The following is a 13479-nucleotide window of genomic DNA, read 5'->3' as shown; positions in this document are numbered from 1 at the left end:
AACAAAAAAAAAAAACTCATCAAGAAACGTAAGAGACTCCGGAGAGTCCACAGGCTATTTCTTCTTCTACATGTTAGCCCACAGCCTCCGTTGACAAAACTAAGGTACATTTTCCTCTCCTTTCCAAAACTACTTCAATGTTGTTGCTTTACACCGGCTGTGCAGTAGAGCAAAGCCACCTTTCACACAGAGGGATAAAGTTAAGTGAAGCCAGTGCTGACTCCTGGTAACATACAGACCAATTTGATAATAACACTGCTTTTACTGTAGTCAGTGATTTGAAGGAACTGAACTTGGATTCATTCAAACCAAGTCATGTACAGACTGCAAATGGCATCTATCTCCCTAAAGACCCAGGGCCTGATGCCTCCAATGCTAGATTACATTCTGAGAGCTATGAGGTAGTCACAATGGGACAAGAAGAACATGCCCACCCCATGCAAACTGCTTCTGTCAAGTAGTAGGCTTTGAGCCAAGAACCCAGGAGAAAATCCACCAACTTAGGACCCCTTTAAATTTTGAAGTGAATAGTAAGGTATTTTATATTTAAAATACCAACAGCTTTTAAAAGTTCAGAATCAGCCGGGTGGTGGTGGCGGCCCATGTCTTTAATTCCAGCACTCAGGAGGCAGAGGCAGGCGGATCTCTGTGAGTTCGAGACCAGCCTGGTCTACAGAGCTAGTTCCAGGACAGCCACCAAAGCTACAGAGAAACCCTGTCTCAAAAAATTAAACAAACAAACAAACTGAAACAAAGTTCAGAATCAACTGGGTGTGGTGGCACATGCTTTAATCCCGGCGCTCAGAAAGCCAAGGAAGATGGATCTCTGTATGGCCGAGGCCAGCCTGATCTATACAGTCAGTTACAGAGTGAGAACTTGCTTTAAAAAAAAAAAAGGTTGGAGTTATAAAACACCACAACATCAAGTCTGAAGGGAGCACCAGTCTCTCACTGTTTAAAAGAAAGATCACAGCTATTTCCTCCATCTCATTGTGAATATTCTTCAGGCTGGAAAAGTGCATTTAATGGGGCTTTCCTGAAAAGCCTGTCTCCCAACCTTTCTTGGAGATGAAGTGTGACTAAGAGAGAGTGACCAGGCCTAGCATTTTGATGGCCAAAGAAATACTAAAGAATATGGAGGCCCTACATGCCTACGTGACTCCGGGGAGACCTGATGGTGGCAGCGGGGAAACAACAGATTTCGGGGAAGATTCCTAACTCTTTCTGGCAGTGAAAGGTATGGCTGTCACTCACTTTAGTGTATGAATGTGCAGTGAAAGGGCCTTGAGCCAATGGCAGACGACCTCTGAAGCAGCCCGCCTCCTAGGGATCCACCCAACTTACCCTCATGCCTTGGTTGAGTTACATGGCTATCAATGACAGCCACAGCAGATACTTTGTAAGCAAAGAACTTAAAAAAAAAAAAAAACAACAACAACAACAACAAACTAGCCTGTTCTCCTAGTCCAGGACTTGGCCTCAGAGTATACAAGGCTTCTGTTCATCATAAGGCATTCTTTTATAATTCCCTCAGACTGGGTTATGTCTCCTTTTGTTTTCAAAACTTCTAGAAATGACTCCATCTGGCTCCATTTTGAGTAAGTTAACACAAATTTCAGTAGAACTCGCACACCCTGGGGAATTATCCTCGCCATCCCCTGAATTATCCCAGAAGTCAAAGTGTGGCATTCTTGAGGATGACTGACTCCAAAAATGCTATCTGACTGACAGTGAGGTCATCAGAGTGCTCTCTGGAGAAGCAAAATCTAAGATTAGAAAAAAATTGTTATTACTGTGTGTGCACACATAAGCATGTGCCTCAGTTCTCAAGTAGAGGTCACAGGACAGTTTGCACAAGTCAATCCTCTTCTTCCACCCCATGGGCTCCATCTCCGGTCATTAGGCTTGGTAAAGGCACTTTTACCCAAAGAGTTATCTGGTTGGCCCCAAATCTGAAATTTAAATTTCAGGCTGGATACTCTTTAGTGTAGTATGTCTACACTGTAACAAAATAATGGTGACAGGAAACATCAGTGACAAATTCTTGCCACAGTTCTGAAGTAACAGCTCTGGTGTCTCATACACGCAGACTGAAAAGCACCCTGACGCGATGCGCGGCACCAGTGAAATTTGGTGACTCAGAACCACACTCAGGGGCCAGGCAGTGGTGACGCACGCCTTTAATCCCAGCACTCGGGAGGCAGAGGCAGGTGGATCTCTGTGAGTTCGAGGCCAGCCTGGTCTACAAGAGCTAGTTCTAGGACAGGATCCAAAGCTACAGAGAAACCCTGTCTCGGAAAAACTAAAAAAAAAAATAAAATAAAAAAAAAAAGAACCACATGCAGGAACCACGGTCTCAGTAGACTGTAGTTCCCACAACCTTCAGTGTTCATCATGAGCTTGAGCACCTGCTTATCCCTTATGCTAGGCAGCAGCAGGAAAGCCCACAACTGGATGCCAGGCAGAATAAAAGAAAGCATTTCTCACTGGGCATAAATATATTCTTGCCATCCTAGTGTGGATGAAAGACTAAATTAGAGGAGGGCAGCTGCCACTCAGTGCCATTCTGTCACCTAGGTCTGGCCCTGGCTAATGTGTGTTTGCAGGTTTCTTATTCTTGACCATAAGGTTCTTCATTCTCTTAGATGGTCATAGCTCATCAAACCTAGGGACATCTCACAGGTGTCCACTGTCCCTTCCTCAGGGCATCTTGCACAGCTGCCCATACTTTTCTAGTCCCTGGTATTTGCAGCCACTAAAGAATGTGCTCAAGTCCTTGTTATATTTCTGCAGGAATATAACAGCTACCTTAAGCTATTTATACATCTAAACATCATGCACTCGTTTGAACAGATAAAAGCTTTATTCCTCTGTATGTTTACATAAGAAATTTGTTTACAGACTTATTTATACAATACTCGCGAAGCAGTGTTCGTTTTTCACATTTTACTGCACAAGATAGCTTCATTACATCACTCTGCTCTAAGTAAGAACCCATCCAGGTGACAACGGCGTGTACAACAAGGCAGAAGAGAATACCCACCAACGTGAATTCAGGACACTGCATCAAAGTGAGAACCAAGGAAGGACTTCCCTCCTAGCAACTGTCACCCTTTGGGAACTCTGCATGAGTTAGCATTACCCAGCAGCCTCCAGGCCTTCTCCCTCCCACTTAGTGAAAGGAAACCCAGGGGAAACTACATAGGCTATCTTGTTACAGACTGAAATAAAGGCCATCAGGGATTCATTCAGTTCACAAAAGCCAAGCACATCCAACTTGGGGAACACTACCACTGTGGGAAGGAGAGTCTAACTCTGCACTGGTAAAATTAGTCTCTGGAGAGGGACAGAAATTAGCTTGCAGTATCTGAAGTGTTTCACTAAACACCCACTCTAAACGTTCAGTCAGGCAGCCTCTGATTTACTTAACTCAGTCTTCTGGGTGATGCTGCCATTCACACCCCCAAACTCCATGACAGTGACAACAGACCAGGAAGGTTAAAGACTCTTGATGCCAGAGGAACCTTGTTACAGATTTTAGCTCGGCCTAGGGTGTCTACAGCATTTATTTGTTCCCTGAGCATGGGCCCCTATACCCATCACAAAGTACTCCTCATTCCCAGGGTACTGCTGAAGACAGAACTAATCCTGACCTGAGGGAAGATTATGCTGGTTTGAATCAAAACACTTATACCGAAAATGAAAACTGCAAACCACAAAATATCACATCTTATGAAAAACAGGTTCCCTTTTGGTTTGTTTTCTTCCAGTTATTAGAACTCCAATTTGATCAGGAGGAGTCATGTACAACATGAAATGCCAATGAGCACAGTGACAACCTCTTTCAGAGGAGTTTCAAAAACCTGTATCTTTAAATTTCCTAAAGACCAGGGAACTGAAAACCTTCCCTTACTTAGTGTTGGTGAAATCTCTCTCAGTTATGAAGTCTTCTCTAGGAACTGCCTATGGAGTTTCAATCTGATAAGAGTGATCTTGTGTTTGGAATACTCAGTGTTCCTCTGAGGCAGAGGTGTTGGAGAGAAAACATAAGAAAGAATATACTTGTGGATGCTGTGAGTGAGGGTACTAAGAAACAGCTATATTCTTCCTACCTTATCTGGCGATGTTATGTCTAAGGACAAGAGCTTAAAAACAACTCAGATGATACTGGCCTGCCTTGCTAGGATTAGCATTCACTTCCCAAGCAAAATATGTTTCCAAGAGGGAACAATCAAACACACAAAACATTTCTGATCTGTCTACTTCAGGAATCACTGTAACAATTATAATACTACTTAGAAGTGACTGCTTAAACCTCATCTCCTCTGAGGATCATATTTTTAGAAACTTTAGGAATTAAATTTGGTTATCTTGGGGGAGGGATACCAATTTGTGATACTTTCTGGTACAGTAATTACTTCCACTCAGCAGAGAGAATAAAAAATATGCACATTGTATTTGCCTATATTTTAAACACAGATTAAAATAATAGAAATCTCCGGATTCTGTTTTACTCTAATAGGTAAGATTGTGTGCGCTTAATATTACAGAAGGAAAATCTATCTCCAAACTTTCAATGATGTGGGCTTTTATCCGGTAACAGCAAGTAGCAACAAGATTAAAAACTGCTCATTCTAATCCTCTGTGAGTAAATGCTGGAGAAAGCTGTAGAAATGGCAAGAGCACAGAAGTTACCTGAAGGACATCCGGATTATATGACCCTTCATAGTCCTTCTAAATACAACACCATAACAATGCCGTGCTTCTACTGACTCAGACATTACCTATCCAAAACCATCCTGGGTAAAAATCCAATCCCACTTCTGAGGGGTAAAATGCCGGGTCTGGACCACCCTGCCTTCATCAGTCGTCCACAACAGTGAGATGAAGTAAATGGACTAGGACAGTCTCTGAAGCCCCTCGAATAGAGTCTCATTCTGTGCACCTCCAGTTACCACACACCATGCTCTTCTTAAGCCACTCCCTCAGCTTAGGATGACGCAAAGGAAGGCTGTGCTGACCAAGTTACTAGAATGTATTTCTTAACAGGAAGCCTAAGCCTTACTCCTGAAGGATCAGCCTAGGTCTCCTGTCAATATCTCACCTAGACGTTACCATCTTCCTTGGAGAGAGTCTGTTGGTTTTCGTTAGTGTCTCCATTAAGCCTCACTGAGTCAAATGACTACACAATATATCTCAATATAATTACGGGTGACGCATGAAAGAATGGTTTAGAGACACTTAACCTAATTTCTAGACTGCACTCTTCATGACTGCAATTAAACTGAGAAAGTAGACATTTCATTATATTGCTAACGTTTTCGTGAGAAAAAAATATAAAAACACAGACCTAAAACATTAGCCTTATTTAAAAATAAACATTTCCTTCATTACTTTATACATTCTTTCTATGTCCAGCAAAGAGGACAGCACCATTTCCTGTCCACCAAGGGGGTAACCAAGTCCTGCTTCCCTGCAGCCCACTGCAGAGCTCGTCGTGACATCTCCTCCATCCTCAGCTGCAGACTGTGGAAACCACGTCTTCTAGCACAGGCCTTTCCTCGGCTGTCTAGGTTCAGCTGGCACAGGAAGGATTTCAAGTCAGAAGGAAGACTGAGTGTCCACTCTTCCTGCTGTCACATTGCTGGAGACAAAGGTGGCCCTCCAGAGGGCAGGCTTGCAGGCTCCTGCTGTTGGATCCCCACCACTTAAAGTGCAAATGTGAGCAAGAAACAAAGCAGTCATAGAGAACAAGCAGAGAGAGCAGGGTTTATCTGTACAAATCAGCCCTGGAGGATGGCATCGAGGAAGGGGTTCTCTGTGACCACTCCTCTTCCACAGGGGAAGTTTACAAAAGCTCTCAACATAAGGAAATGAAACACACCTTGATGAGTAAGCCCACAGGGGTGACGGGGAGCATGTTGTGCGAGTGCAGGGGTCTTTATTTAAATCTATGAACAACAGTCTAAGGTTAGTGAAGAGCTACTCTTTGTTTGATTTTTGAACTCTAGGAAGCCAAGGAAAGCCAACTGCACATATTCCATCAGCGTCAGCCTTCTAGTTAAACACCAGAGGAGGCGAGTGGCCACAGTCAAACTGTACCCAGCACACTCATCTCTGATTATCTGAAAATAAAAAACATGCTTGTTCTACAGAGACAGAGGCCTGCTGAGAGCTTAGAGCAAGACATACACTCTACGTAAAACAGTTCCATGTGTTACACTATAGGACTGCTATGTTGTATACAAGCAAGAGAGATCAAAACCCTGTACAGACACCTGATATCAGACTTGAAATGCCAAGTGGAAACAGAACTAGTCAGCATCTTCATTTATACACAATTTACAATATTTGATTCAAAATAAAAAAATCACAAGAAAAATACATCTGTTTTTGCTACAATTCCTTCCCTTCCCCATCCACCCCCCCTCCCCCATGAAAAGTCTTCTAGTAAAAGGTATCATGTTCCCACCACTGTCTTGTTTTGGTCTAATTCTGAGATCCCATCTTGGGCCAGGTAACATGGAAAGATGGCAATGCTTATTATTTCTATCACATACACATTTATTCAAGGATCTCAAGCATTTGCAGTCATGCCTCCAGATTTGAGAAATCACGATTCAATGGAAGTCAGATAGCTAGACAACTAGACATCTGGGAAGATTGCATGAGCGTAAGATCACTTGGCTCAGTCTACTACCAAACATGGTCAAAGTTGGCTGGCTAGAGCTGAGCTCAATTTCTCTTCACAAACACAGCTTATGAGTTTTGTCCTGTTTAAACTGCACACGTGTCTCCAGATTACTGCCTGGGGGTAAGACCAGCCATAGCTGTCATGTCCTCATGATACTGCATCAGGATAAAAAGCAAGAATGGACACATTCATCAGCATCTGAGAGACGGGCTATAGGACTGACATGGGGCCATTCCTAGCGAGAATGAGACAAGGTGTCCGTTACAGGCTCAGTGACAGTCAAGCTTCTGAGTGGATTCCAGCAGAGGTGAAGCTCAGGGCAGCTAGCACTTGAGTTACAATAATGCTATTGAAGATGGGGAATGAGAAAACACAGCAAACTAACAAGAGGAGCCGGCCAAGGAACGAATCTGGAGGATCAAAGATTTTTCTTTCCTTATCATTTCTATAGGAGAAGGCAAGGGGTAGGAGAAGGGGCTTAAGGGCCCCTAATTTGGAGATTTTTTTTAAAAAATCATTTTCTCATAACTCCGTAATGAAAATGTGTATTACGGCATGAAGGTTACAGAACTGCGTCTGCTATTGGCTCACGGCTACAGGTCTATGAGCTGATCCACCAGCAGCAAAGACCTGGCTAGGTTGGGAAGACTGGACTCAGAGCTCCCACTGCTGTTTCTAGAGTGCCCACCTGGAAGTGGAAAGATAGGGTTCAGTACAAAACAGAGGGTTAGGGTTAGATGTGCAGAGCAAGCAAAAGAGAAAAAGAAAAACCAAAAAATCCAGAGAAGCAACATTTCACATTTAAAAGTCTTACATGTTGATTTCTAAACATAACTACTGGCTAGCCACCACCTCCCACCAGAAGTTCATTCCAGGCACACCATAGTAGAGGCACAACACTTCAGAGATGCCACTGGTGCCAAACCAACCCATTTGCCTAAGAAGTTCTGGCTGTCCACTAACAACCTCCCAACAGCAAGCCATATCCCTAAAAAGTACAGATCAATTCCTGCTTTGGGGAGAATTAGTTATTAGGGTACTACAGTAAGAACATGCTTTTAAAAATAACTATGTGATGTGTTTCAGCATTCTGTGCATGCTCAAATGATTCGCTCCACCAAAGAGGAAAAGAATGGTCCATAAAGTCTACTGATGCAGCAGACACCAAAATACCACTGTTAGCTTTCTGGAAAGAACATCTATTACAGTAGATTTTCTAACTATGATAAAAATGTTCAACAGTTCTGACATATACCTTGAGGCTTCTACCAATTAGAAAGTACTTTTTTTTTGGCTTGACATTTCATAAAAACTAAATCTTCTCTAAATAAACCCCAAGTCAACAAGGTTTTAAGCTACACACATCAGCATCTCCATCTGCTTCTCATCTTGATCCAGCCTACACTGACGGCTATCATCCAGTGTCCTTCACTAAATGGCAATGCTCCTATCTACCATCCAGGCTAGGGACAGTGTTTTGATGACAAATGATGTCAAGCTCTTCTTTTTTCTCCAGTCTCTTTCTTACCTTGTGTGTTTTTGGTTATCAGTACAGGAATAGGGTCAAACTCATCTTCTGCCACCTTTTCCGAGCCCTCAGCGACACCGAAACCTGAGATGAGATTACTATCTTCTGCAGCTTAATACAGAATGCAAGCACACAAGCAGAAACAACGGAAGAAGAGATTAGCAAATGAGAGAACAGGAAGGAGGCACCATGCCTTCAGCCATGAACAATCACTGTTCTTAAAGATAAAAGCACTTATTTTTCTGAGTTGAAATAAAAGTAGAAAACTGGAAAATACAGGTATATAGAAGCAAAAATCTTTAGAACTCACAATGTCAAGAAATCTCTACTCTGTAGAAGACCATACACAGTTGTGAAGTTAGCTCTGAAATGCCACTATCTTTATTGAGTCAACAGAGGCCTGACTAACAACACCTGAAACACTAAAAGCCTGGGATAGGAGATGAGAAAGGAACAACCACACAGAGGCTGGGGCACAGTTTGGTGGTAGAATGTGTGTGTTCCAGCAAGTGCAAGGGCCTGAGTTTGACCCATGACTCAAAACCAACAATGAAAGAGAAGTAACCAGTATGTACAAGGCAAGCAAAATGTCAAGACTCCCTGCTCTGTAAAAAAAAGACTTAAATAATTCAGAATACTGGGGTACAAAAGACGCCAGCCTAAGTGTCTTAGACTATCCTCCCCCCCCCCATTTTTTTTTTTTGTGGTTGTTTTTCGTTTGTTTTGCTTGAGGCAGTTTCTCATTATGTAGCTCCAGTTGCCCTGGAACTCAGAGAAATCAGCCTCCCTGCCTTCCCAGTGCTGGGGTTAAAGGCACATGCCACCACACCCAGCATGTTATCCATTCTAACTAAAGCTATGCTCCAGCAAATGCTAGCTAGCACTTATTTGGCAGACAATGCTTCTCTGTGGTTACGCATTGCTACTAACACATTCCTGCCAGCCATCAATGGCTATACAGGTAACTTCCCGTGCCAGCTGTAAAACAGAACCAGCAATTTTCACTGCTACCCATGAGCTCATTGATTTTAGTCAGTTCTGGAGGATTCCTTCTTGAATTTCCTTTGCAAAGGGCTTAACCTGCTAATACTCCTCAAACACAGAAATAAGTTTGCCATGTGCAAGCGAGCTATCACCACAACAGACCTCAGAGCCCAAACAAATCTACTCTACCTGCAAAATCGCAAACCAAACCAAACCAAGACTAAGAAGTGAAAATGACAGGTTAGAGCAAGAAACTCAGTAAACAATTATGACTCAAAGACAAAATAATATTCAAAACTTTCACAAGTTCAGTTTTTGAGGAATGATTTTTGAGGGCTGTGTTTCTTTACATTTAAAAACCTTGACTCAGATTTGATGAAATGACTTTACTTTCCAAGGCCGATGAGTATCATATTAATAATCACAATCAATCAGTTGGCTCACTCATTTATGCGTTCCTTAAGGCACGGGGCTAGCAAAGCTGACATGGAATATCTGTATCCTAGTTGTTGTCAGAAAGTGAACCCTATCCCTATCTGTAGTTGCTAGGATTTATTCACTACTCTGAGAAGAACTGTAGCAGTGGCTAAGGATACAAACCCATATTTTCCATAGAAGTGGACAGCTTTTGATAAGGGGAACTCCCCAAAATACATGTGGGCCCAAGAAAGACTTTACCTTTGTGAGTGGGAGCAGAGAGTGCTATGGGGGCGAACTCTTCCAGAAGGTCAGCAGTGGGGTTAGAAAGCAGAGAGCAGTCAAGCAGAGAGTCGTCCCCAGTGAGAGAGTCTGAGTCCAGTGACCAGCATCCCCGCAATGGCGGCATTAAACAGCACACAACAATATTGTGAGGTTCTATCTTGACTTTTAAATTATAGCATTAAAGGCCACATGTACAAGCCAAGGTGCAAAGAAAATCCAAAGAAACATGCTAAGCTTTCTGAACTTCTAACCACAAAAACATGCATCCTAGATTCTACTTGGTAGCAAACATAAATATAAGATTTTTTAGTTTAGAAGCCACTGATCAAACAAGTTTGTGATTCACATGTCAACACAACGTAACAACCCAGTTCTCAGCAAACATCATTTGGAAAAAGAACTTTGTAACTAGAATTTCACTTAACTATTACCCACTCAAAATTACAACATAGTGAAGTGCTGAAATTGATCAGGAAGAAACCTTCCATGGCACTCCCACGTTCCCATTCAAAATGTCTTTTTTTTATTCTTTAAATTTAATTCTCCTTTGAAAATAGTGTATTCTTTTATCTAAAGAATTGAGGAAGGTAAAATTTAGAGATGAAGCATTTGAGCTGGGAGTGTTTCCTGAGAGAAAACATCCAAATGAGGACCAATAAGAGGAACCACGGTGCCTTTGGGTGAGATTTTCCCCAAGCATTAACTTACCTCTCTAAGGCACACACTCAGAGAGTCTTATTAAGGTAATTAGGGCTCACTAAAACAAATGCAATCAGATTTATTTGTGGCTAAGGACTTGTACAAAGAATGAAATTTTCAAATAAGAGCGAAAGCAACGCTGGATCCAACCAAGGACAATTTCAATTCTGCCTAAAAGTGAAATGAAAATCACCTCTAGATGGCGAAGCCCTGCTCTGGAAAAAAAATCAACAGCAGGAGATGAGCGCCATAGATCCGCATGCCAGTACTGTGTACGGTGAGATTGAAAACGTCTGCCTAACAGTTGGAAGGGTTAAGGCAACAGTGTATCTAAGCAGACTAGTATTAAAGTGGTAGAGGGAACCTGCCACCAGTGAAGAGAACCTTTTTTTACTCTTTCTGGTGTTAGGGATTGATTGATATGCAATATGCAAGCACTCTGTCACTGTGCTATATCCCCAGGCCTGGGGAAAGAATATTGAATAATAAAATTCTGTCATCAGAGCAAGCCCAGGAGTTACTCTTAAGAAAAACATGGCTCCAAAAAGTACTTTTTTCAGCACAAGAACACACTCAACATCCAGAAGTCAGGACTGTAAGAACAATTCATTACATCCAGTGTGAAACCAACCAGAATGTCACAAGTGGGAAGACCTGCTCTGAGGTTACTGCATTGACCAGCTCTGTGACTGACCTGTGCGGTTTGAGGTCACAGACTCCGTCTGAGATGGGAGGCGCTGAGCAACAGGCGGCTCCAGTCCAGGTATGAGACTCTCAACAGCAGCATCGGCCTTTTCTTTTGTATCAGGGGCATTAACAGTGGAGACGAAAGGGCAAGAAAAAGAAGTCAGGTGCTGCTCAGGAAAACCTGTGAAGGCTTGCTTCCACAAGTCTCAGGCAAGCTGCAGAGCACAGCTTATCTCTGCCACTGATGACTGAGCATGCGTGTTCAAGGCTAACAAATAGGGAGGTGCAGTGATCATCAGCTCCTACAAATAAGTGTGGGATACAAGCAACTTTCAAGCTGTCTTCAAGACAGGCAATGGTGGCTCTCACCTGTAACCAACAACCACAGAGGCTGAGACAAGAGAACTGCTGTGAGTCTGAGGCAAGCCTGGCTACAAGGTGCAATGCCCTACTTCAGAAAGCCAACAACGAAGAAAACTTTATTCACAATTGGGCATTTTTTTCCCTTTAATAGGCTAGCTTTGGGGTAAACATCCTCCCGTATAATGCACAACCCTCAAATGAGCCCCACCCTATCCCATGATGTTACAGAGAAGCGCTCTGCACGTTGTGATGTCTCACGGATGGAGACCACGGCATTCCTGAGCGCTGGCTTTTCTTATCTAAAGTCTACTAGTGGAACCTTCCAGGAGTCTAGACATTTTATATGTTTTGTTTATACAGCATAAAAAGTATAACAGAGTAAGCAGACCCAGCCATTAATTGCCCTGGTCTATCATGGGGCTGAAATGTGGGGCAGACTTCCTGGTACAGGAGTTAGTTACAAGCACTGACCTAAAGAAGAATCAGCTCAACTCTATTAAGTTCAGTGAAGCTCCCAGGGCCAATTAGAAACCAACTGTTTCACAAAGGTTTGGTTTTCCCATATTCTTCCTTATTCTTAAGAAATTTACTGGAGAAATCACAGGACATCAGTAAAGACCGGAGTTACAGGTTGTGCACATGGGAAGCAGAAAAAGATAGTTCATTTGGACTAGCTGAACAGAATTAACAGCCTTGACTGCTGGCTTCCAACCATGTACAAGGGCTACTCAGGATACTTCTGCTCCCCCCCCCTCCGTGAGCGCATGCACACACACACACACACACACACACACACACACACACACACACACACACACACACACACCAGGCATGACTAAAGGAGCAGATGGGGATTTTACCAGTCACAGCATCAGAAGTGCTGCCGAAAGGATCTGCCATAGGCAAGAGGTCAGGGAGCAGAAGAGAAGTATCAGGAGATTTGAGTCCCTCGATTAATTTTTCTAGGTTGGGAAAGAGGTAAAGAAAAGGCAAAAATGCAATGAGATCACAAAGCAAGTGGATCATTTACTGTCCCATAAAAACACAGCTTAGGAATCCTCACTTTAGAGATCACCATGAAAACATAGATCATTAGTATATTATTAACAGCAAACTCTTCCAGGGCCAGCATGATGGTTCAGTGGGTTAAGGCGCTTGCTACCTCACGTGAAAAACTGAGTTCGATTCCAGAAACCTACCCAATGAAGGACAGAACAGACTTCAACAAGAGACCCTCTGAATTCTACATATGCACTCACATACATACAACACAAAATAAGTAAATAAATGAATAAATGTAATTTTAAAAACTGCCTCCGCCAAGGCTTTGCAAATGAGAAGGTTAAAAAGGCTACTTCCCCCAGGTGAAGTAAAACTCAAGGTTCACTAAAAGTGAGTCCCTTGGGTATGTTTATCCATTGCTTTCATTTGAAGCATAACTTATATAATAACCATCACCAATTTTAAATGTGTACAACATGGTGAATGCTGAAAAATTTATACATTTATGTAATCACCACTGAAGTAATGACTTAGACCATTTCCAACCCTTTCAGACACCTGTACCCCTTACAGTAAATACTTCCTTTTCACCACAGGCAATGGCAACAGCAGGCGTCTCCTTCCCCAGTTTTTTTAAATACAAGGTCTCATATAGCCCAGGCTGGCCTTGAACTTGTTATGTAGCCAACAATGACACCAAACTTCTAATCCTCCTATCTCTATCTACTACCTCCTTTAGTGCTGAAATTATAGGCACTGCATAGTGCTAAAACTGAACCCAGAACCTTGAACATGTGAGCTCTACCAAGTGAGCTAAATT

At 42.6% G+C, this 13479-nt stretch overlaps 1 protein-coding gene across 4 annotated transcripts in view; it reads right to left on the bottom strand.

The window, feature by feature from the left end:
* The window catches only part of Aak1 (AP2 associated kinase 1), a 172302-nt gene that overhangs the window by 8971 nt on the left and 149852 nt on the right, over positions 1-13479 (bottom strand). The window contains exons 18-22 of one of the 4 annotated variants that reach the window (XM_005364808.1): positions 12518-12619; positions 11302-11403; positions 9885-9995; positions 8223-8333; positions 2844-7382 (exon numbers count right to left, since the gene is read on the bottom strand). The exons of 2 other annotated variants lie outside the window; for them this stretch is intronic. In XM_005364808.1, coding sequence (XP_005364865.1) covers positions 7288-7382; positions 8223-8333; positions 9885-9995; positions 11302-11403; positions 12518-12619 — 521 coding nt within the window. In that variant the 3' untranslated portion in view covers positions 2844-7287. Of the gene's footprint in view, positions 1-2843; positions 7383-8222; positions 8334-9884; positions 9996-11301; positions 11404-12517; positions 12620-13479 lie in introns of those variants that run through there. One more of the 4 variants, XM_013352973.1, reaches the window with a different exon arrangement.

This window comes from Microtus ochrogaster, unplaced genomic scaffold (assembly GCF_000317375.1).
Source record: "Microtus ochrogaster isolate Prairie Vole_2 unplaced genomic scaffold, MicOch1.0 UNK1, whole genome shotgun sequence".
Taxonomy (NCBI): Eukaryota; Metazoa; Chordata; class Mammalia; order Rodentia; family Cricetidae; genus Microtus; species Microtus ochrogaster.
Note: the sequence above shows the minus strand (reverse complement) of the source record. Positions and strands in the feature narration are given on the sequence as shown.